Here is a 24,370-nt window from a genome sequence, read left to right as displayed (position 1 = left end):
CTCTTTCCCTGTACCGCATCCAGGGCCAGGTCAGACCCACCCCCAGATTTCTCCCCCAGCTGCAGGAAGCTCTGCAAACTCCACCCCCTCACCCTCCACCCCACCCCTGCTCCCTGCACCCATTGCTCCTCAGCTGCAGGGGGAGGGATCCTTGTATAAGGAGCTGCTCCCCCATCCGCCCAACCCCCGTAGATTCAGTCCCCCTCATACTCATAACCTCCCGCTGAGACTCACCCCCACACACACTCGGAACCCCCCCCCCCAATGAGCCCCACTCCCACTTCACCTGGACCACCACGACGAGCCACCCACACCCGGATTCCCACCCCACTGAGCCCCAACCAGCTGCACCTGGATCCCCACCCAACTGAGCCCCACTCTCCCAGCATCTGGAGCCCCCACTGAGCACCCTATACTCAGACTTCCCTGCCAGCTCTATTCCCCCCATACCAAGACCCCACCCCCGCTGAACCTCAACCACCTTCACCTGGACCCCCGAAGAGTCCCATTACCATTGCACCCAGAACCCCCCCCCAACAATCCACTGAGCATCCAGATCCCCCTCGCACCTAGACTGCCCCGCACAGAACCCTCTCAACCCACACCTGGATCCCGCCTTGCTGAGCCTGCCTGCCCACATGGAGGGGCAGGGTCCTGGGGTGTTTCTGGGGCAGGCTCGGTCCTTGCGCTCTATCAGGATTGGGAGCAGCCTCACCTGAAATATTTCACTGATGGCAAAGTAAGGAGCTAGTATGTGGTTCATCAAGAATTTCCGCCCACAATTCTGTTCAGGGACAACCAGAGGGTGTGACAGCTAAGACGGCATTCTTCCCCAGATACAGTTCAAGTTTCTGGTTTTTTTTTTTGGGGGGGGGGGGGGGTTTCCCCCTTTTTACTCCTAAAGGTGAGAAGTGTGCTTTTATAATCAAAGCCCTTTCCTCTCAACACCCAAACTGGCTTTTCTTCAAATGCCATACATTTTATGGTATAAATACAGCATTCGTATCACTGAGCCATTTGCAGTGGTAAAGACAGATGCATCTTTTTTTGCAAAGCTTGTGAATTCAAATTTAATCATACAGTGACTCGTATTAGGATGCACTGTATTAGGAAAACTTTGCTGCAATTCTGAAAAAGTACTTTCTTCCATACTTGGCATTTTACTAGCCAGTTTTGACTCATTCCTGCTCCTCTCCTCCTTCCTCCCCCCCCAACATATATTTTTAGAGACGTTCCTGTTATTTCAGACATTCTTATAGTTGACTTCTCTGCTTCAAATTAGTTTCATTTCATCTTCCCTTCTGTTGATCAGCAGCATTTTTTTCCTTCTCCTTTTAAAATTTCATTTGCCAGGTGTACGTCAAGTTACGAAGCCAGTTCAGATAGCTTTGAAATTCTTTTGTTTTTTTCAGTTCATTTGCTTATAGCTGGTTTACCCATTGAAGTCACGTATGGAGAGCAATGAGCTCTGGAACTACAATCCAAAAAAGCTTATTTAACAAAAAAATAGTTAAAAGCATTTAACAACCCACAATTTTGCTTTAACTCCTAGTTGTCATTTTAAAAACTTGACAGGCTTTCACAAATTACACCATAGGCTTGCTTGATACTCATGGAATTGAAATAGTAATTGTCCTCTCTCTATCCTGCCACACCCCATGTATTTAACCAGCTGTGTTAAAAGCAGCGCCGTCTACTGGAGGAAAAAGTAATACTGGAAGATGCTTACAATGTTTCATCACAGGATAGTTGAGCCTCTTATTTCAGAGGCAGTAAATAGGGTCAACAGGAAGCACCATTCCCCTTGCCTGACTTAGGAAAGAATGTGACTACTCCTTTTAGAGGGCTCTTTCTAGGTGTACATACAGTGACTAGGACAATGGAACTCTGATCACAATGGAGGGCACTGAAAGTTACAAAAATACAAATAATGTATTTCCCGATGCTCCTAACATCATTCCTGTTAAATGGGAGTATTGCAGACAGCTATTAGGAACTCTTAACATTTCAAAACACGCAATTTAGATACAGCTTAATAATAGTCATAAGGGGTTTTTTTTAGGGCTGTTGATTAATCGCAGTTAACTCACATGATTAACTCAAAAACATTAATCACGATTAATCGCAGTTTTAATCGCACTGTTAATGAATTTATTAAATATTTTGGATGTTCTTCTACATTTTCAAATATATTGATTTCAATTACAACACATAATATAAAGTGTACACTGCTCACATTATTTTTATTACAAATATTTGCACTGTAAAAATGATAACAGTATTTTTCAATTCATCTCATACAAGTACTGTAGTGCAATCTCTTTATTGTGAAAGTGCAACTTACAAATTTAGATTTTTTTTTGTTACAGGACCGCACTCAAACAAAACAATGCAAAACTTTAGTGCCTACAGGTCCACTCAGTTCTACTTCTCTTTCAGCCAACTGCTAAGACAAACAAGTTTGTTTACATTTACGGGAGATAATGCTGCCAACTTCTTATTTACGTCATCAGAAAGTGGTAACAGACATTCACGTGGGACTTTTGTAGCCAGCATTGCAAGGTATCTACATGACAGATATGCCAGACATTCGTATGCACCTTCATGCTTCAGCTACCCATTCCAGAGGACATGCTTCCAGGCTGATGACGCTTGTTAAAAAAATAATGCGTCAATTAAATTTGTGGCTGAACTCCTTGGGAGAGAATTGTAGGTCTCCGGCTCTATTTTACTCACATGCTACCATATATTTCATGCTATAGTAGTCTCAGATGATGACTGAGCACATGTTGTTCATTTTAAGAACACTTTCACTGCAGATTTGACAAAGTGCAAAGAAGGTACCAATCTGAGATTTCTAAAGATCGATACAGCACTCAACCCAAGGTTTAAGAATCTGAAGTGCCTTCCAAAATCTGAGAGGGACGAGGTGTGGAGCATGCTTTCAGAAGTCTTAAAAGAGCAACACTCCAATGCGGAAACTACAGAACCCGAACCACCAAAAAAAGAAAATCAACCTTCTGCTGGTGGCATTTGACTCAGACGATGAAAACAAACATGCGTCGGTCCGCACTGCTCTGGACTGTTATCGAGCAGAACCCATCATCAGCTGTCCTCTGGAATGGTGGTTGAAGCATGAAGGGACATATGAATCTTTAGCGCATCTGGCATGTAAATATCTTGCAACGTCGGCTAAAATAGTACCATGTGAACACCTGTTCTCACTTTCAGGTGACACTGTAAACAAGAAGCGGGAGGCAGAATCCTGCAAATGCAAAAAAACTTGTTTGTCTAAGCGACTGGCTCAACAAGAAATAGGACTGAGTGGACTTGTAGGCTCTAAAGTTTTACATTGTTTTATTTCTGAATGCAGGTTGTTGTTTTTTACATAATTCTACATTTGTAAGTTCAACTTTCATGATAAAGAGATTGCACTACAGTACTTGTATTAGATGAATTGAAAAATACTATTACTTTTGTTTTTTTACAGTGCAAATACTTGTAATCAAAAATAAATATAAAGTAAGCACTGTACACTTTGTATTCTGTGTTATAACTGAAAATCAATATATTTGAAAATGTAGAAAACATCCAAAATATTTAAATAAATGGTATTCTATTATTGTTTAGCAGTGCAATTGATCACGATTTTTTTTCCCCAATCGCTTGACAGCCCTAGTTATTTTAATTCAAATTTATAATATCATGCACACACACAAAATCTGTCAAGATTTCTCAAAAGGAACTAATGAAAAACACAACCCAATGTTTAAGATAAAATAATCTGCCTTTGTAACACACAAAAATTATCTGATACAATGGATAGTCTTTCTGCTGTGGGATCACTTAGCGAACCAAGCCAACTTTCATTTATGTGTTAACTGACAGAACAGCTGATGCTTAGGTACACGGTGTGTCATATGAAATGATTACATAGGAATGCATCTGCACTGTTGGGAATTTATCCCATCATTTTTCATCATCATTCCAGACATTTCACTCATCATGCTGAGCTTATTTTCACTCAAAGAAATAAGTCCAGCACTTCAAAACCTCCTGTCTTGCAGAGTTGTGTCTTAGGCATTTTGTTTTATACCACCAACCAGTATGAAACTTTTTCAGTCAGCCTACAGAAGTTTTCCAAATGGTTAATTGAATCCTCTACTTTTTAAAAAATAAAAATGAAACACTACATTAGACAGATAACATTTAGAGTTGTCACGTACTGTGTTTTTCCATTTCTACCCCTACTGTTTAGCCATAACAGCACTGACAGATAAGATTTGACAGGAATGGAATTTTGAAGAGCGAGGGATCTTGGAGTCGTATCACTCCTGGTACACAATATAGTGTAGGGAACTGTAGAATGCCCTTTGCTGTTGCAGAATTCCCCACAGAAGCAGGCCCTGAAGAAGCACTGAATTCCTGGGAACTCAGCATACAGAAGGAGTGGATTAAAAGCCAAATAAAGTTCTACAGAACAAGAGGAAAGACACCAGTCAAAAATGACTTTCTTAGCACTTAGTGAAGAATAATTTTTATATACAGTGCTTTGAAAATCACCACCTTTACAAGGTGTTGCATTACTCCCAGGGGAAAACTGACAGAAGCTAAGTGATTCACTCAAGGCCACTAAGGGCATGTCTACACAGCAAAAAAAGACCATGGCTGGCCCATGCCAACCAACTTGGGCTTGCAGATCTTGGCCTGTGGGGCTGTTTTATTGCTGTGTAGATTTCTGGGCTTGGGCTGAACCAGACTCTAGCACTCTGGAGGTCCCAGAAGTCTACACAGCAATAAAACATCCCCAAGCAGGCTGGCACAGGCCAGCTGCAGGTTTTTCTTTGCTGGGTTGACATACCATATAGGAGACTGTGGAAGAACCAGGATTAGAATAAAAAGGATAAGTGGTGCTTAGACTATATTCCTAACAACATTCAAGAGACAATCTATCAATCCAGGGCATTCTGGATGGATAAGGGGCTATGGGGCACTATTCATATTTTGGCTGAACAGAGCACTATTTCAAGAATTATAGCACTTTCCATGCATAGACTGCCTTTTCATACAAGAAGTTTACCATTTTACAAACATTAGCCTTAACAGCCTTGGCCAGGTAAACACAGTGGGTAAAATAAGGCAGAGAGAGTAAATGATTTGCCCAACATCAGAGTAAGGCAATGACAGAAGTCCCCTACCCCAACCCTGCTCTAATCACTTGATCACACTGTCTCATTTGAACACAGTGAGTTACTGCGCATTATAAACTAGTGAAAGCACACCAGCCTCCATACCCTTGGCTAAAGTTTTTAAGATCACTGACAAGACCTTTCTATGCAAGCTAGCGGCAAGGTCCATCCACCATCTACAGTGCCTCTAAGGAAAGCGAGTACTTGTGGCACCTTAGAGACGAATATGAACACCAGCATAGAGTTCAGTGTTTCGGAGTGACAGCTTTTCTCTCACTGGTAAGGGGAGAATGAAAGTTTTAAGCTGCAGCCTCCCCTCTGCAAGAAAAAGTGCAACACGCTGAACAGAAGCTGTGGTGCTGACAGACTGACTTGACACGCAGAATCTAGAAAAGCCAAAGAAATGGGAGAATGGTGCAGCCCATCTATTCTAGCTAAAAAAACACATCCACAAGCTGTGCCAGGTGGTTGTTCCAAAAACTAAAAATTTGCCTAAGCTTTACATTCCCTGAGGTTCACATTTCATCTGCCAAAAACTACAGCATGCTACATTCTTCCTCAGATGACATTTCTCATCACATCAATTTGGCATCTGACAATACCACTTTATAAGGCTGGTTGCTATGACAGTACAGAGCTTTTTTTTTTTTTTAATCATCATGTTATCCATTAGGAACTAGCTACTTACTTCCTTTCTTTTGTATTACGCTTGTCAGGAACATGAACAGTGTAAACACAAAACATGCAACTTTGTTAACAACTCTCTATGCAATCATGGAAATGGCCAGCTATGCTAAAAACTTTTCAACATTTTCTACAGATGTTATAGGAACAAGATGTCGGTCTTACTGAATATACTTCCATCTCTCTATATTTATTTTATACTGCCTTTGTCCCAACACCACCCTGAAGCTATCCAGGACAATGGAGTGAAAGATAATGGCAATCCAGATCTGCAGGAATGAGAAGGGGGAAAACAGACAGAGTGCTGAGCTCTCTGCTTTAAGGAGAAAAAAATTCCACCACCTACCCGCAATCATTTTCAGCTAAAAAAAAACCTCATCATCTTGTACAAGTTATTCATCTGAGAAAGGCAGATTTAGAGACTGGCACTAACTCTGATAGTATACCTTCTAATCTAACAGGTTAGAAGAAACTTTGCAAATACATACATTGTGCCTGCTAACCTGCCAAAGAAAGCTAAGTCTGGTTTAGTTTTTTGGTTAATTATTCTCACACTCCAAATCTCTTGCTTAAATCCTCAAAACACAAGAATGAAGACAGCTTTTGTATTTAAAGTGACACCATATTTTCCTGTATTTTAGAAGGAAAATTATTTTTGCTTGAAAATTTTGTACGTACTTCACATACAAACACCAACTGTAACAGAAATTAAGAGAAAATACGTTTCCAGTTTATATACTTTGTATATTTGACTACACTCATGAGGGTAACTGTTTTGTTCATGGCCAGTTGCACTGGACTCATCCATTAGCCTGTCACCACTACTTAGGCACAGTTCTGTGAGTAGGAAGGTGCTCACATGCACATACTTCGCTTGAACCTGCAAGAAGGCATTTACTATAGCTGCAACAGCAAAGCTGAAAGTGAACAGGCAGCAGCCCGGCATGTGCACAAAGCAGCCCATGCACATTTGGTGGGGCTGCTCTCTCTAAGACCCTTTAATCATCAGAGGAGAGCAGAAAAAACAACAGTTCCCACAGATCTGGAACAGATCATGAAATGTGCACGTATTGGTTATCACTGCTTTCAAGAACGTCTTCCTCTTTCATTGCTGATTATGTCTCCTCCACCATCACCTCCTTTCCAATCTCTTCACAGATTTCCACTCTTCCATATCAAACTTGATCTACCCATCCTCTTTCAAGGCTCTACACAGTTCATTCCTTCCTGTCTATAATCTCCACCTATTCCGTGTCCCCTTCATTCCATATATTTTCAAAAGTCTTCCAGTTAGTGTTTGTTAAGTGCCCTCCCCACCTCTGCAATAAAGCCTGGCTTTGTAGAGATTCATTACCTCAGCAAAACCAAAGAAAAACACGTGGCTAAGCTCAGGATGCAAGATCTTCACCTATAATACAAGAAATTCTGTTCAACTGATAAGAAACCTTAGACCTAGTTACACAGCTTTGAAGCTCCACCTTTGTTTTCAATTATTCTCTATCAATTTTGAATATGCTTTGTTCCATTTAAAGGTACACTGGGGGCCGTTCTGGGAGTTATTGGTGCAAGTACTCCTGAGGAGTAAATGAATGTTCAACCTTTGAGGAGAGGGACGGGCCCAAGCTCTTGTGCCCTCTCCAAAGTGACAACAGGATCCCATGTCAGTGGTCTGGTTTAGTCAACAGAGCTATGACAATTTACACTAGCTGAGGATCTGTTCCATATGGAAGAATAGTATGAGCATCTTGAAGGGAAAAACTGAGGAATCGTCAAAATTCTATTCAGAACATGGTATGACTGGTGATCTGGTTTTGACAAGTCCCCTGTCTAGACAGAGGCTTAAGAAATGGTGAGACCTATAGATAACATGCACCTCACAGCCACAGCATTTCTCAGCCAAATCCATTTCTCAAAATGTGTTCAATCCCAGTATTTCCAGCCTACATGTGGTTTTCAAATGTTTTAGGATAGATTTAGCATGCTTATACAAATATTTCATTAGAAACTATTCTTTCCTACAACTAATCTATTTTACAGGTATTGCTGGGGTGACATTTATAGGAGGAAACTGAAATGGTCTAGTTCTCAGGTTTTTATTCTGCATCAAAATGAAAATGATGTGAGATATGAGAGTTCACAGCATTAGTCCTTTGGTCTGTGAGTAATTCAGATACTTAGGGGAGGCTGTATTTCAGTGAGTAATGCAAAGCACCCACAAAAACACTTTGTACCCAGACACATACCATCATGTCCAGACCTTTGTTTGCCCATGTGTCCACGGTTGCAAACTTGACCTGGGATAAACCCTGCTCCAATTTTTAAAAAGCTACTTATGGCAGAGCTGGATATGGGATTTCTGAACCAGAGAGAACTTAGTCCCGTTATTAGACAACCAGTGTTCAGAGTATTGCATTCTGCCAGCTCTCAGCTACTGAATTTCATAGCTGGGCCAGTGTCTGAGCACTGGGATCAAAGTAAAATGTTTGGATATTCTTGTGTGCACACAGTGTTCAAGTGTGCTTTGCAGGCAACAATTAGGAAAGAATTTTGCTAGATTCTGAGTGTGATTTTATATAGTGATTTCTATAGGTGACTGCGTAAATATGTAATCTGCAATTATCAACAAGGATTGGGTTCTTTGGCAAGGTGAGTAGTAGTACTTTCAAAATATTTCCTATGAAAATAGCTGTCTCATTTAAAAAAATAAAAAATTAAAGGGTTTGGACATACCAAAAAAAGGGCTACCATTAATTTCCCAGGACCTCAGAACCACCTTTGATTCAAACTACAGCATTTAAAAAACCCCATAAAGTTACCAGCTACTGTCTATGTATGCAGAAGACTAATAGTGAGTCATTGCTACTGTATACACAGTATGGTCAACCACAAGAAATTTCCTTAGTGTTTAGTCTTTCAATTCTGGGACTATGTATTTTACTATAGAGGTGAGGAGACACGGTCAGTCTGGTCTCAGTTGTGAAGGCTTATCCATTTGCTGGGAATTTGGAATTGTGACAGGGTGAAAAAGACCTGAGTTTGATTTTTTTTTTAATTTACCTTTTTTTTTTTAATATGGCTTTCATCAGGGAACATGGCGTATATACCAGTAGAACTTTGTCTTCTTTAATAGGGGCCCAGTGGACAAGTTTACTCCTTTTCGAGGCTTAACTTTAAAAAGTTCTAGGGTTGTTGGGTTTTTTTAAATGTAAACAGGAAAAGTGAAGGTTCAAGTAAAGGCAACAAAAATCTCCTTATTTTAGGCCTGGAATGTTGGCAGCTGTCACAAGGTCAGAAGGGATAATATAATCCATTTTATTCAGGCTTTACATTCCAGCAAATCAAAACTGGAGCATTAAACTGAAGTATCAAACAACAGGAACAAGGCTCCTCATATGTTTCTATTTTTTATTCTTGTATTTAAGAAAATATAAGAACTATGCCTTCTGCATCCTGAAGAAAACACAGGGATTTACAATAAAAAGTGATTCCCCTTGAGCGCTTGCAAGTTTTGAATGCTGGCCCCAGGGACTAATATACCATATGTAGACTCTGACATCAAGAAAGTACACATCCAATAAACAAGTTCGATTTGTCCACTATTTTTTCCTCTAACACTTTGCAAACACTGTCAGTTTATTAAGCAGACTGCTTATACAGGATGATGGCTATACTTACTTTTCCATATAAGCAAGTTACCACAGTTATTAACTCTACTTACTCCTGAAAGTGATGTTAAAGTATCAGCCAGTAACATTCTTGAAAGGAAATATGCACTCATACTGGTAAGTGTCTGCAATCTTGACTTACCTCAGTAAAGTCTTGCATTATAATACTTGAGAGACAAGGTAGGTGAGGTAATATCTTTTATTGAACCAACTTCTGGTCCAATAAAAGATATTACTTCACCTACCTTGTCTCTCTCTCATATCCTGGGACCAACATGGCTACAACACTTCAAACAATTATAATATTTGAGAGAGACAAGTGGGGGAAATGCCACAGGAAACTACAGACACCTGAACGGAGGGCAAACTGAAGCCAAATCAGCTACTCCTGCGGAAGACGGATATATGCAACCAGAATAGAGCAGAGGGCTGGAAACAAGCTATGGCCCTCTGAGGTTTTATCGTTTGAAGAGAACAGGACTGAAACACTTCATGCTACTGCTGTATGGTGGGAAAAAGCCTCCCTACTGGCTATTGTGCACACCAGCAGGCATTGCAGTGAAGAGATGTAACGGGTGAAGAGATCATGTCAGCCAAGAGGCAAATCTAATTCACAGACTAGCCTTCTAGAGCAAGCAGCAAAGTGTCTCAGATAAAATGAGCTGCTGGATAATTTGTGTATTCTCTGCTGTGATTAATGGGTGGTTTCCGTATAATATTTAGCAAATCTAGAAGTGAATCTCACATTGATATACATACTTTTCTTCATTTACTGACACACCTTGAAAAGATTTAGTTTTGATTTGAAGGCAAAGGCAGTACAATATATATACAGACTGTTGAAAGGAGCCCTGGAGTTTCAGAGGCGATATTATCAGAATCAGAAACCACCATCTGAGAGGAGGGAGATCCCAGAAAAATTCACGTGACTGGATTCCACTAAATGACTTACTCAGTTCAGTGGACCAATCTGACAGACACCATTCACTCTTTACAGTGAAAATGAAAAAAGGGCTGTATGCAATTTAATTTCTTATAGATAATAGCCCAAAACAGGAAGTTAAATGATCTAGACTAACTATAGAGGCAGGTTTCAGAGGGGTAGCCATGTTAGTCTGTATCAGCAAAAAGAATGAGGAGTATTTGTGGCAGCTTAGAGACTAACAAATTTATTTGAGCATAAGCTTTCATGGGCTAAAACCCACTTCATCGGATGCATGCAGTAGAAAATACAGTAGGAAGAGATATATATATATATATATACATACACACACACACACACAGAGAGAGAACATGAAAAAATGGGTGTTGCCATACCCACTATAACGAGAGTAATCAGTTAAGGTGGGCTATTATCAGCAGGAGAAAAAAAACCTTTTGTAGTGATTATCAGGATGGCGCATTATAGTAGCTGGACAACCAGTATGCAAATCAGTTATATCAGCCCAAACCATTCATTACACCTCTTCTTCAGTTCGGTAACTGAAGCTCTTTGCTGGTTATTAATTTGTTTCTGACAACACCCACAATGTGCCAGGAGCTGTAGAAACAGACTCCTTGTAAAGGCAAATACAAAGCCCCGTGTTTACTAAAGTCAATTTGAGGAAGTTACCAAAGATTTCACTTTCTAGCAAATCAATGAAGCATGGTACAGGATTTTAACGAAGAGAATAATAGCTACATAAAACAAAACAAAAAATGTACCTTGTTAGCCACATGTTCAGCATCTCACTCATCCCCAGGCTTCATCCTCATCTGGGCCTGCATCTGTGCAATCATTTCCTGCATGCGACGCAGCTGTGAAGAAAAAAAAAAAACACCACCTTTTACTCGCAGACTTTGGACAGCTCAGGCTCATTCTTTCCCTGAAACTAATGGGGAAAATACCCAGATATACAGAAAGTTGTGAATCCTTTCCTTCCTTGGTGGAGAAAGGGACCCAGTTTCTTTCCCACCCTATATTACAATTTAGTGTTTAATTACATGGTCCATTTCTTACTGATGTATCCCAGTCAAAGATCCTTTTGGCCCAGAGTGTGAAGTCAAGATCATATCAGAGACACATTTCAGGTCAGCAAGCTACATGAGAATCTTGACCATGAGAGCGTGGAAACCAAGATCTTTCAGAAGCACATTCGCAGACTTGCAAATTAGCACACAGATATAACAAAACGGAGGAAAACACCCTCCTTTCCTTTTTGTGTATAGAGGTGCATTTCTGGTAAATCAGCTTGGTTTGTTCCAATACAAGTACTTAGCCCATAATGCCAGAAAGGCAGTGGTGATTTTGAAGCTGCTGTTTGGTTTGATTAATCGGATAACACCCCAAAATTTGAGGAGCATTAGCCAACCCTGCTGAAAAAAATTGTTTCAAGTGCAAAATAAAAAGATGCTCAATGAAATCTATAGAGAAAGAAAAGGAAAGCCTAGACATATTAGCCACCAATGTTTTAATTTTATGTATTCAACATTTTCTTGGAAATAACTAGTTTGTTTTGAATGTTTTCATCTTTTTAGAGACACTGATTTGTAGTTTCTATCCCATGAAAAAGCAAGTTGGCAATTATGTAAGATCATTTCTTTTTAAATCCTGTTTATTTTTCTTTTTAACATTAATTTTAATACCAGGAACAGACCTTATGAGCCCGATTTTCAAAAATTGCATACAATTACAACTGTACCCACAAATCTGCTATCTGAACTCACAAATGGCCAGTTGCACATTTGTATATGCAGTCATGAAAATTGCATATACAAATGGGGCATACAATTGTATATGCATTTTGTGCTCTTATAATTTTGAAAAAAATCAGGCCTTTTACAATTTGCATGTAAATTATACCTAGATTTATTGTAAACTTGAAGCCACAGAGTGCTTATAAACCAAACAAATTAGATTTTAGAGCAGTAGTCTTATTTTTTTGCTATGTTAGGCAGAACACCAATGTTCCATTAAACAACGGCAACAATGATAATGCACTGTCGCCAGATACTATTTTAATTTAAGAACGCTAATCTGAGAATATGGGTTTAATTTATTTTGTGGGAAAGAAAAGAAAGTTATGTTCTAACCATCTCTCCCTCCCCAAAAAGTAGTCATGCTTTTGTTCTTTACTGATTACTTTGTAGGAATGTTATAGTTACAACATTAAGGGATAATGTAAAAAAAAAGTTTCATTGGTTATTAATCATATTTTAATTTAAAATAATGTAATGCAGTCTGAAAAAATGAAACATTAAAAAATGTCTAGCATGAATACAAAAGCAAAACATTAACTAGAGAACAGTTATTTTACACGAATGAGTAAATCATACGTGGGAGGTTCTATAAATACCCACTTGATCCTCAGCATTTGGGGCTGAGCAATAATGGATTCTATTTGTCTACACAAAGCAGGTAACCAGATCAGAAAAGAGTTACGGTTCCAGAGACACATATTACTTTATTTTGTCTGACCTTAGATAGGGAACAGAGGACTATGGAAAGAAAATGAAGGAATATAGCTGAGGTAACCTAAGAAAAGGCGTTTCCCATCTGAACTGTACAGCATTAAAGCACATTCAGGTGTGAAATGAGAAGAAATGTGAAGTCAGTGATGAAATTCTGTAATAGATGAATATATCTCATATCTACCTACATTACCTAGTCAAATATTTAGAACTGTAATAATACTTCACACGTATATACACCTTTGATCAGAGATTCTCAACAGAGATGAGTCAAGAAAATGCTAAAAATACAGTGTTACCACCAACTTGTCGTGAAAAACAAGATTTTTTTAAAAAGTTACCTTTTTCTTGAATAAACAAATATGTAATTAAGTTAATTTTATTTTGTTTTTGCCAGCTGTTTGCTTGAAGCCATCAACACCAATAGAGACAGGCACATGCAAGTTAGCACAAATAGTCCTAAATCTTTACTGCTGTCTTTACAGTAGCATCAGCAGGCTTGGGTTTGTTTGTTTGTTTTTTATACATAACATCTATCATTAGGTACCTGGGTGCTATAGAACCTGAAGGACAATAATTAAAATTGGGATAAGCCTAATGGATGAGAGAGAAGTAGCCACTATAACGAAATAAAAACCCAAAAGAGTTGGTAGAAAAGGGAAGACAAAATGCTTAAAGATTGATTGAACCAAACTATCCCGCCCAAGGCCTCAAAATAAAGCTTTTGAAGACACACTTTCTATATTACTTCATAAACCTCACAAAGCAGATAATTCCTTCTCATTCACCCCAGAACCTTGCCAGCATGAGTAAGGCAGTATAGCAATGGTGACAGATTTGGCATGCCAAGGCTCAGCACAGAAAAGGATTTTTGTTTTTTTAAAGTTCTTCCAAAGATTTAAACCTTAACCTCTTTGCTTAACCTCTTTTGCCTCAGTTTCCCTAAGAGAAGGATTTTCCTCACGCACTTTCATAAAGTATTTTGAGATCTAGAGATTAAGTACAGTAATGCATTTTCTAGAGATGAGGTACTACCCCACATACTATATAGATGCACAGATTAACTAATGACAAGGTTGCAAAGCCACATTAGTGTTATTTAACATTAGGAGCTTCCTTGGCATTCAATGCCCATTAAGTTAACCATATGGGGGGAGGGATAGCTCAGTGGTTTGAGCATTGGCCTGCTAAACCCAAGGTTGTGAGTTCAATCCTTGAGGGGGCCATTTAGGGATCTGGGACAAAAACTGGGGACTGGTCCTGCTTTGAGCAGGGGGTTGGACTAGATGACCTCCTGAGGTCCCTTCCAACCCTGATATTCTATGATTCTATATAATTGTGCGTCCTACACCAGTTAGTATAGTGTGAAGATAAGTGGGCAATTTCCTTTTGCTGAAACAAACTGGCCAAACACAAAAATAAGGGTAAGACACCACCAAATGCAGCCAGTGCAACTGTATTTAGAAAGCACAGCTCTGCTCTTCTTGGAGAGCTGCTTCTTGGTCTGCAGACTAACTTCCTTTTCTGAGACTGTGGTATAAGAGATTCCTCCTCCCTGCAAAAGTTACAGACTCTGACCAAAATGACAAGTATCTGATGTACTACAGCACTTTCCACATGAAGAACATACAATATTTTAATGGAGCACTGATGGCTATCGAGACCTGAAATCTGGCTGTATAAATACTCGCTGAAAAGAGATCTAATAGCTGAACTACACTGGGGGGTGAATAAGGAGGAGAGTGTGTGGAAGGACAGGAGCAAGGGTATTAGTGTGTGGGGAACAGTTAATTGTTGCTTAAAATGCTGCTAAATATTACACTCCTGATGAGGAGTTCCATATATAAGGATATTTTTCAGTATGGAAATATAGCTCAAGTAGACTTTTCTATTAACTAAAACAGAATCATATTTACATATACTGATCACTTTCCAAAATCCAATAATGACTCCAGGTTACCAACAATTCATACTATTCCTCATCTCTAGGATAGCTGCATTAGGGAAAAAAAGATTGCAGAGATGTAGCAAATAATTTCTTCCAGGCATAATGTATTTTTTTTTAAATGATTGATTATATAAAGGCAGTTTTTATGTTATGGACAGGGGATTACGGTACATTTAATACACCCTTTCAAGCAGGTTGCAATCACTGGAGAGAGTGGTGTCCATTTGCACCATTGTCTGGAAGCTGACAAGATCATTTCAATCCATTAATTTAGCAATAACACAGCACATAAGATTCAGGGAGAAAGAGCTGACCTATATTATACACAAATAAGGATGCTCAGTCTCTTACGCCATTTATCTTTATGAGTGAGGCGAGAATGAAAGAACCACTCCTGAATGGTACAGTTTTAAGTGGACTTCTTTTCATTCTTATGAGGAGAGGGAAAGTAAATGAGCAACCAGTGTATTGTGTATACAACACACACACTTTTCCTCCTGTTTCTCCAAGGTGAGAGCACTCAAGACACCACAGTTCAAGCTTCATATCTAGTCTGTTGCTCCCTATCTTGGCATGGAGTGAGAGGCAGCATACTCTGATCTCATTTGACATTGCAGCAAATCTCTTGCTGATGCAGAAGCAGCATTGACATGCTATGCAGGGCGCACACATTCAGCCCCAAGAGAAGAACGGATGCTGTAACACCAAACCCCAAAGAGGAGAGGCAAATCAAAGGCAAAAAAAGGCAAAAAGGAGGGACATGTTTGGAAATCCTCTAGAAACACAGTTCCTGACAATGCCCAAAAAGCAGAAGTCAAAGGACCAAACTTAGCCTTTGTGTAAACTCCATCTACTTTACTTGAGAAAGAGCTCCTCACACTATGGCTGAAATTAGCTCAAAGTGTCACATTATTCTCGATGGCAGTGCAACAATAACATGGAGAGGAATCAGACATTTCACATGAGAGTTAAGAGAGTATAGACATTGATACAACTTTGTATTACATGGTTGATTATTCCCATTACTGCATGTTTTGGCTAGAACACAAAACCAGCCAGAGCCTTGCACAGTGCAGATTCTTGCTTGAGTAATGCTTAGGCAACAGCCCCACAGATGGAAGAGAAAAAGAAATGGTAAGAACTCAGCAACGTTCACTTTCCAGTACGACAGTTCATTTTTCAAACAAATAGCCAGGTCCCTCTTAACAATAAAATTCAGATGAGAAGGGGGCTGTAGGAAGAAAATAATATGAAGAAATAGAACTTAAGACTGTGGACCTTCAGTAGCTTCAAGATGTTCCCACGATATTCGCTGCGTTTGTTAAAAATACCTTCAATACCAAAGAGTGCAACTAATCCTGTTAAGTAAGGCCAAGAAAAATATGCTCCACTCAAATAATTATATTGCAAAAAAGGATTTCCATCAAGAGATATGTTTTGCTTATGGGACTCTCTGGAATTATAAATACTACATTTATAAAATAAGACAAGTCACTGTGTTCACAGCCACTGCACTTTACGGGCAGCGAGTATCATTTCTTACTTGGAACTATGACTGTTAAACTGGTTTCAACAAGTAACTTTTTAAAAGGCAAAATATATTGTTCAAAGATTATGTCAACATCATCATTCTATTCTCCACAGGACTGGCACTGCTAATAAGGTTTTTTTTTTCCCCGATGGTTTTATTTTCATCCTGTTCTCCAAGGATAAAAGCTATTTCACTCCACAGAGGAAAGTGTAAGACTGAATTTAGTACTACTTCCTCTCACCACTGCAGAAGGACTATAACTTACCAAAGAAAAAGGTATCACACTTTAAGGATACTTTTATCTATGGTCTTTAGACCTTCATCAACTGTCATGTTAGCCTTTTCATGCAAACATTAAATACTTCCCAAAATACTTGCATCTTACTGAATATATAAATATGGTAAAATGAGTTTACATAGAGTTATCAGGCACTGGGATGTCTGTCAGAATGGGGCCAAGACAATGGAGAAGACTGCCCCTTTCTGGTATATTTCTCACACTGTACCCCTATTATCTGATGACACACTGGGAGATCAAGGAACAGAGACAAATCAGAAAGCTAGGCGAGGCCAATAGGGGAAAACAAAGAAGAACAATTGTGAGTGTTAAGTATTACAGGGTGTTCAATTTACTGCAGGCCAGCATGACTTTGAATAAGTAATTTACATTCACATACCATCTTTCACCTAAGGATTTCAAAAGCCTTTGAAATACCTTCAGATCAGCGGCACTGCTATGGGTACCCGCATGGCCCCACAGTATGCCAACATTTTTATGGCTGATTTAGAACAACGCTTCCTCAGCTCTCGTCCCCTAAAGCCCCTACTCTACTTGCGCTATATTGATGACATCTTCATCATCTGGACCCATGGAAAAGAAGCCCTTGAGGAATTCCACCATGATTTCAACAATTTCCATCCCACCACCAACCTCAGCCTGGTCCAGTCCACACAAGAGATCCACTTCCTGGACACTACAGTGCTAATAAACAATGGCCACATAAACACCACCCTATACCGTAAACCTACTGACCGCTATTCCTACCTGCATGCCTCCAGCTTTCACCCTGACCACACCACACGATCCATCGTCTACAGCCAAGCTCTGCGATACAACCGCATTTGCTCCAACCCCTCAGACAGAGACAAACACCTACAAGATCTCTGTCAAGCTTTCTTACAACTACAATACCCACCTGCAGAAGTAAAGAAACAGATTGATAGAGCCAGAAGAGTTCCCAGAAGTTACCTACTACAGGACAGGCCTAACAAAGAAAATAACAGAACGCCACTAGCCGTCACCTTCAGCCCCCAACTAAAACCCCTCCAACGCATTATTAAGGATCTACAACCTATCCTAAAGGATGACCCAACACTCTCACAAGTCTTGGGAGACAGGCCAGTCCTTGCCTACAGACAGCCCCGCAACCTGAAGCAAATACTCACCAACAACCACATACCACACAACAGAACCACTAACCCAGGAACTTATCCTTGCAACAAAGCCCGTTGCCAATTGTGCCCACATATCTATTCAGGGGACACCATCACAGGGCCTAATAACATCAGCCACACTATCAGAGGCTCGTTCACCTGCACATCCACCAATGTGATCTATGCCATCATGTGCCAGCAATGCCCCTCTGCCATGTACATTGGTCAAACTGGACAGTCTCTACGTAAAAGAATAAATGGACACAAATCAGATGTCAAGAATTATAACATTCATAAACCAGTCGGAGAACACTTCAATCTCTCTGGTCACGCAATCACAGACATGAAGGTCGCTATCTTAAAACAAAAAAACTTCAAATCCAGACTCCAGCGAGAAACTGCTGAATTGGAATTCATTTGCAAATTGGATACTATTAATTTAGGCTTAAATAGAGACTGGGAGTGGCTAAGTCATTATGCAAGGTAGCCTGTTTCCTCTTGTTTTTTCCTACCCCCCCCCAGATGTTCTGGTTTAACTTGGATTTAAACCTGGAGAATGGTCAGTTTAGATGAGCTATTACCAGCAGGAGAGTGAGTTTGTGTGTGTATGGGGGTGGGGGGGATGTGAGAAAACCTTGATCTATGCAGGAAATAGCCCGACTTGATTATGTAAAGAGTTGTCACTTTGGATGGGCTAGCACCAGCAGGAGAGTGAATTTGTGTGGGGGGGTGGAGGGTGAGAAAACCTGGATTTGTGCTGGAAATGGCCCACCTGTTGATCACTTTAGATAAGCTATTACCAGCAGGACAGTGGGGTGGGAGGAGGTATTGTTTCATGATTTCTGTGTGTATATAAAGTCTGCTGCAGTTTCCACGGTAAACATCTGATGAAGTGAGCTGTAGCTCACGAAAGCTCATGCTCAAATAAATTGGTTAGTCTCTAAGGTGCCACAAGTACTCCTTTTCTTTTTGCGAATACAGACTAACACGGCTGTTCCTCTGAAACCTGAAATAATAGTGTGTGTTATTTGACAGGTGGGAAAACTAAGGCAGAGAGAAGCAAAGTGAACTGCCTAAAGTCTTATGATGAGTTAGCTGCAGAATTAGGGATAGAATCCATGCCCCCTGATGCCTCAATGAACAGGGCCTAAGTGTCATTTTCAAAAGTGCCTCAGATATTTTTGAAAGTTTTACCCTTTATGCTTGTCATTCTCATTAACAAGGGAATCATTTCAGAATGTGACGTAACAGGATAAGTTGCTCCAAGTAGTCTCCACCACACTTTTATTGGAAAAGCTATTGGGGCTGTTAATAGCAAAAAGTCACAACAAATAATTTGTACTGTAATAAATTTACAGAAAGGAAAGCAAACACCGTTACTTTCTTCTCTCCACTCCCTTCCCTCATAAAACCAGTTCATTAACACTTGGAGACTGACAGAAAAAACAACTCAACTGTCTGCAGAAAAGCAAAATTAAATCTATACATGTCAAAAATGGTCTTGTAATTTGGCTGAAGAATCTATTTTAGAGATTAATGACTCAAATTGGCTGAGGAACATGTCTTCTGATATAATTAAGGATCATTATTTAGCAAAAATCATGCCTTGATAATGATGATCCTGGCACATCCCCAAACCTTCATTCCCTCTGGGGTTATGTAAACCCTGCAGAACTGTAAACAGAACTTCAAGCACAGTTACTGATCGGAATGCAAAACAGAAGGGGAAATGACTGTTTGTTTTCTCAGCAAAGGCCAAGGAATGTAAGCCCATTTCCTCTGCACCTCTTTCCCTGCACAGTCCTCCCCAACCTGAATCTCAGACTGCCTTGGCGATGAAGAGATTTCATACCAGCTTATCTACAGAAGACTCAGCAAAGCCTCTTGATCTTTTACGGCAGGGGTTTTCAAACTTTTTTTCTGGCGACCCAGTTGAAGAAAATTGTTGATGCCCACACCCAGTGGAGCTGGGGATGAGGGATTTGGCGTGTGGGAGGGGCTCAGAGCTGGGGCAGAGGGTTGGGGTCCGGGGGTGAGGGCTGCGGGGTGGGGCCAGGTATGAGGGGTTTGGGGTACAGGAGCGGGCTCCAGGTTTGTGGGGGCTCAGGGCTGGGGTGCAGGAGGGGTCAGAGCTCTGGGGTGGGGCTAGGGATGAGGCATTTGGGATGCAGGAAGGGGCTCTGGGTTTGGGGGGGGTTCAGAGCTGGGGATTTGGGGCACAGGGTTACCCCAGGGGCTCCCAGTCAGCGGCACAGCAGGGGTGTTAAGGCACGCTTCCTGCCTGCCCTTGCACCGCGGACCACGCTGCGCCCCGGAAGCAGCCAGCAATAAGTCCGGCTCCTAGGCGGAGGCACAACAAGAGGCTCCCCGAGGCTCTCACCCACAATGGGAGTGTGGAACCAGACAATGGGAGTGTGGAACCAGTGCTCGGGGCGGGTGAAGCACGCAGAGCCCCATGGCCCCCTCGCCTAGGAGCCAGACTTGCTGCTGGACGCTTCCAGGGCACAGCACAGTGTCAGAACAGGTAGGGACTAGTCTGCCTTAGCCGGGCAGCACCACCAACAGGACTTTTAACAGTCCGGTCGGCAGTACTGACCAAAGTTGCCGCAACCCAGCACCTTACATTCCGCGACCCACTACTGGGTCACGACCCACAGTTTGAAAACCACTGTTTTAAGGGACAGCAGACAGTAGACGTTTAAATCTATTTGTTTTTTCAAGTTTCAACCTAATCCTTCACAACCTTAACAGGAGTTATGTAGAGGTTATTAGTCCCACTGAGAACTTTTAGAGATTGTCCTCCAAGAACTTCAAAGTCTTCATCATCTCTTTGGCCACATACATACAGGCAAACAAGTAGAAATACTAGTCACTTAACCTCTCTCTAAATCTAAACCTCTAAACGTAATAGGAAAAACACTGTCAAATGATGTTCTTGATACTTGCAAAGCAGTCACCATGTTAGCCAGCAGGAGAGTGAGTTTGTGTGTGTATGGGGGTGGGGGGGATGTGAGAACCTGGATTTGTGCAGGAAATAGCCCAGCTTGATTGTCATGCACATTGTGTAAAGAGTTGTCACTTTGGATGGGCTATCACCAGCAGGAGAGTGAATTTGTGGGGGGGGGGGGTGGAGGGTGAGAAAACCTGGATTTGTGCTGGAAATCACTTTAGATAAGCTATTACCAGCAGGACAGTGGGGTGGGAATAGGTATTGTTTCATATTCTCTGTGTATATATAAAGCCTGCTGCAGTTTCCACGATATGCATCTGAGGAAGTGAGCTGTAGCTCACGAAAGCTTATGCTCTAATAAATTGGTTAGTCTCTAAGGTGCCACAAGTCCTCCTTTTCTTTTTGCGAATACAGACTAACACGGCTGTTACTCTGAAACATGTTAGCCTATTGTTCCTTAGTCTGGTAATCAGTAAACAGGATGCAGTTAATTTATGTACTTTGTTCTTGGAGAAATGTTACCATCACCAGTGCAGCTCCACCAGTGAAAGAGCTAGCACTGACAGAACACAGGCTCATAATGATGTTTTTAACACCATACTGAAATAACGTTGTGGAAAAAACAGTGGAGTCCCATCTTCAGCAGTGTTCCCACTACCACCACCACTATTGGTAGTGGAACCATGGGAGATTTCCCCCGAAAGGAAGTCTTTAAACAGCCAGAGAAGACAGTAAGGCAGGTAACAGGATTCAGGCTTAACAGGCATGCTATAAAGAAAGATGGAAACATGGAGACTGAAATATTAGCATTTCATGGACTTCCGGCTGCATGTAGAAGTCCTGAGACTGCCTCTGGTCGCAGAAATATGCATCCAACCATTTATAGAGTTGCTATCTTTAATCTGGCCTGAAACTAGTCTCTATTAGCTCTGCTCCCTTTTAATCACGACTTTCTTCCATTCACACACTGTGACCTGGGGCCAAACTGCATTGAGTAAATGAATGCTGCTCAATGAAAGATTGACAGTGAAACACCTCCATGTCCCAATAAAATGACCAATTATATGGCTGTAGTACTTGAACTGAAATACTGTGCCAACAGTCTCTGGTGTCAAGAGTTCTGATTCAATGCTACATCTATATGCTGAAAATTTTAAGACCTAAATAAACAAACATCAATTTCACACCAAAACAACAATTACTGATTCAACACTCTCATCCTCTGAAGTGACTGGAACAAAAGAAAATAACCAGCAATATAGTTGCATATGTGATTTTTTTAAGGTCAAGCTTAACAAGAGTAAAAATGGAAGACATAAAAGTAAGGGATCAGAGACCAAACTGTAGGAGTATGGAAACTGATGGGTACAGCCTATGTGACACTTTCCCTGACTCATCCAGGTGTGTTCAGGTAAAGTAGGCATCTCCATCTTTCCTCAGAGTTGCTAAGCCTTGACCGATGGTCTTTTCTCCCGCACTCTTTTAGAAATGATTTTTATATTATAATGTAAGATCTAAGATCAATAATAATTATTCTGTGTGAAGCAACAAGGTCTGACATTGGCAGACCAGGTGTCTGCTTATGCCAAGGTCCCGGTGTCTCAACTGAACTCTGACAAATACATAGCTGGCATCAGTCTGGCTCACCTACACATTAATATTGTTAAAACAGGCATTAGAATTAGAATTATTGTGTTTACTATTTAGATTTTATTGAATGCTTGTGAGTTGCTGCATGCATTAATCTCATTTATAACATCTGTAGCCCATATTGTAAGGTAATATTTGAGTGGTTGTATTGTAAGCCTCTGTGACTGTGTAAATCACCAGACAGGAGAAAGACATTAATGAGTATGAAGGGCTGATCTTCAACAGAAGATGTTACGTCCTTCCCAGCAGGAAAGGTTCATCGGCACCAGACAGGCTATTGTAGGATGTTAAAGGGGACAAAAGACATTTGTTGCTCTGCCCCCCATGAAGCTAAGTCATGAAAGTGGATTCTTCCCATCAGCTGAATTTGCAGGTCAGAGTACATGGCAAGAGGGGGATAAAAACCCCAAACAAAAGGAATTTGCTATCTCTATGCTGCCTGAGCTCCAGGGAGCAATGTTTTTCTAGGCATAAGCAAGAGATCCCCAGCTCCTTTACTTGGGTAAGCCCTAAAGGTCATAGAAGCTTTTATTATCCATAAACTCTATATCACCTTATGAAATTTAAGATTGTAAGTCATTTGTGTACTAATGTTTACCTGCTTTACCCTTGCAAATAACAAATTTCCTTTCCCTATTTATTAAATCTTTATATAGTTTATTATAGGATTGGCCACAGAAGTGGTCTTTGGTCTGAGATCTAAGGTGCAACTGACCTGGAACAAGAGACTAGTCCTTTGGGACTGGGAGTAACCTGAAAGTAACAAGAATATTGCTGTGTTCCTTGGTGTAAGGGACCAACTATCACAAAGGTATGTTCACCTGGGTGGCAAGACAGACCCAAGGAGACTGTGAGACTCCATGTTTAGAGAGATGATGTGCATGAGGTAATATCTTTTATTGGACCAGCTTCTCTTGGTGACAGAGACCAACTTTCGAGTTTGAAGAAGAGCTCTGTTAAAGCTCGTCTCTCTCACCAACAGAAATTGGTCCAATAAAAGATATTACTTCACCCACCTTGTCTCTCATATCCTGGAACTAACATGGCTACAACAACATTGCATACTCCGTGTTTAGGTTATTATAGTGCCTGAGGAGCTTACCCTTAATAATTGGTTAGTGAAATCTACGCATAGATTTCATAGCCAAGTTGGGATTTGTGCCATGGTACCTAACATTCTGCCCGGAGGTTGGTACTCATGCTCTCAAGTCATTGCAGTCAGCATTACAGAAGGTACAAGGGGTGCATTTATTTTAAATATTTTGTACAGACCACACACTCTGCGATAACATGCATCTCATTTAGAATAGCAATCTTAACTGTGAACTATCTATCCTGAAGTCTTATTTGAAAGAAACAAACAGAGCTATCACAAGTAAATGAGTGACTGTTTAACCAAAAAGCAGGGATCATATTTTAAGAAAACAAACACTTCAGTTGCAAATGCAAGATATGCACCTGCAAGCAAGGAATTGTGTACACAGCACACACAATATACAAGTAAATGCGCAAAATGCAATTAATTTGCATTTAGGTCCCCCACATTCTTCAAAACTAAACCCTTAAAGTCTTTTGCCCATGACCATTAGATGACCTGAAGTGCAGAAATCAGGAGAGAAAACTATTCTGCAGCCAGTCTAAATATTCAATTTCACTGTTTTACCGCACAAATACTATTTTTTCCTACAGTAGGAGATCTCTACTGATATATCATACATATATGGATATATGTATCATTTAATTACAGGTTTTGTAATGAATCAAAAGAGAAATTTGTTACAATGCATTCTTACCTCAGCCTCTTTCTGCTGGAGGATTCTATCCTTGTCTACAACTTCTTCTTCAACAGGCCTACCAAACACAAACATA

At 40.5% G+C, this 24,370-nt stretch overlaps 1 protein-coding gene across 6 annotated transcripts in view; it reads right to left on the bottom strand.

The window, feature by feature from the left end:
* The window catches only part of LOC140898772 (septin-2), a 63,262-nt gene that overhangs the window by 4,356 nt on the left and 34,536 nt on the right, over positions 1-24,370 (bottom strand). For 5 of the 6 annotated variants that reach the window (XM_073313144.1, XM_073313140.1, XM_073313142.1 and 2 more), the window contains 2 exons: positions 24,295-24,352; positions 11,243-11,335 (listed from right to left, as the gene is read on the bottom strand). In XM_073313144.1, coding sequence (XP_073169245.1) covers positions 11,267-11,335; positions 24,295-24,352 — 127 coding nt within the window. In that variant the 3' untranslated portion in view covers positions 11,243-11,266. The remainder of the gene's footprint in view (positions 1-11,242; positions 11,336-24,294; positions 24,353-24,370) is intronic. The other variant, XR_012155092.1, reaches the window with a different exon arrangement.

The sequence above is a fragment of the Lepidochelys kempii genome, chromosome 15 (genome assembly GCF_965140265.1).
Source record: "Lepidochelys kempii isolate rLepKem1 chromosome 15, rLepKem1.hap2, whole genome shotgun sequence".
Classification (NCBI taxonomy): domain Eukaryota; kingdom Metazoa; phylum Chordata; order Testudines; family Cheloniidae; genus Lepidochelys; species Lepidochelys kempii.
Note: the sequence above shows the minus strand (reverse complement) of the source record. Positions and strands in the feature narration are given on the sequence as shown.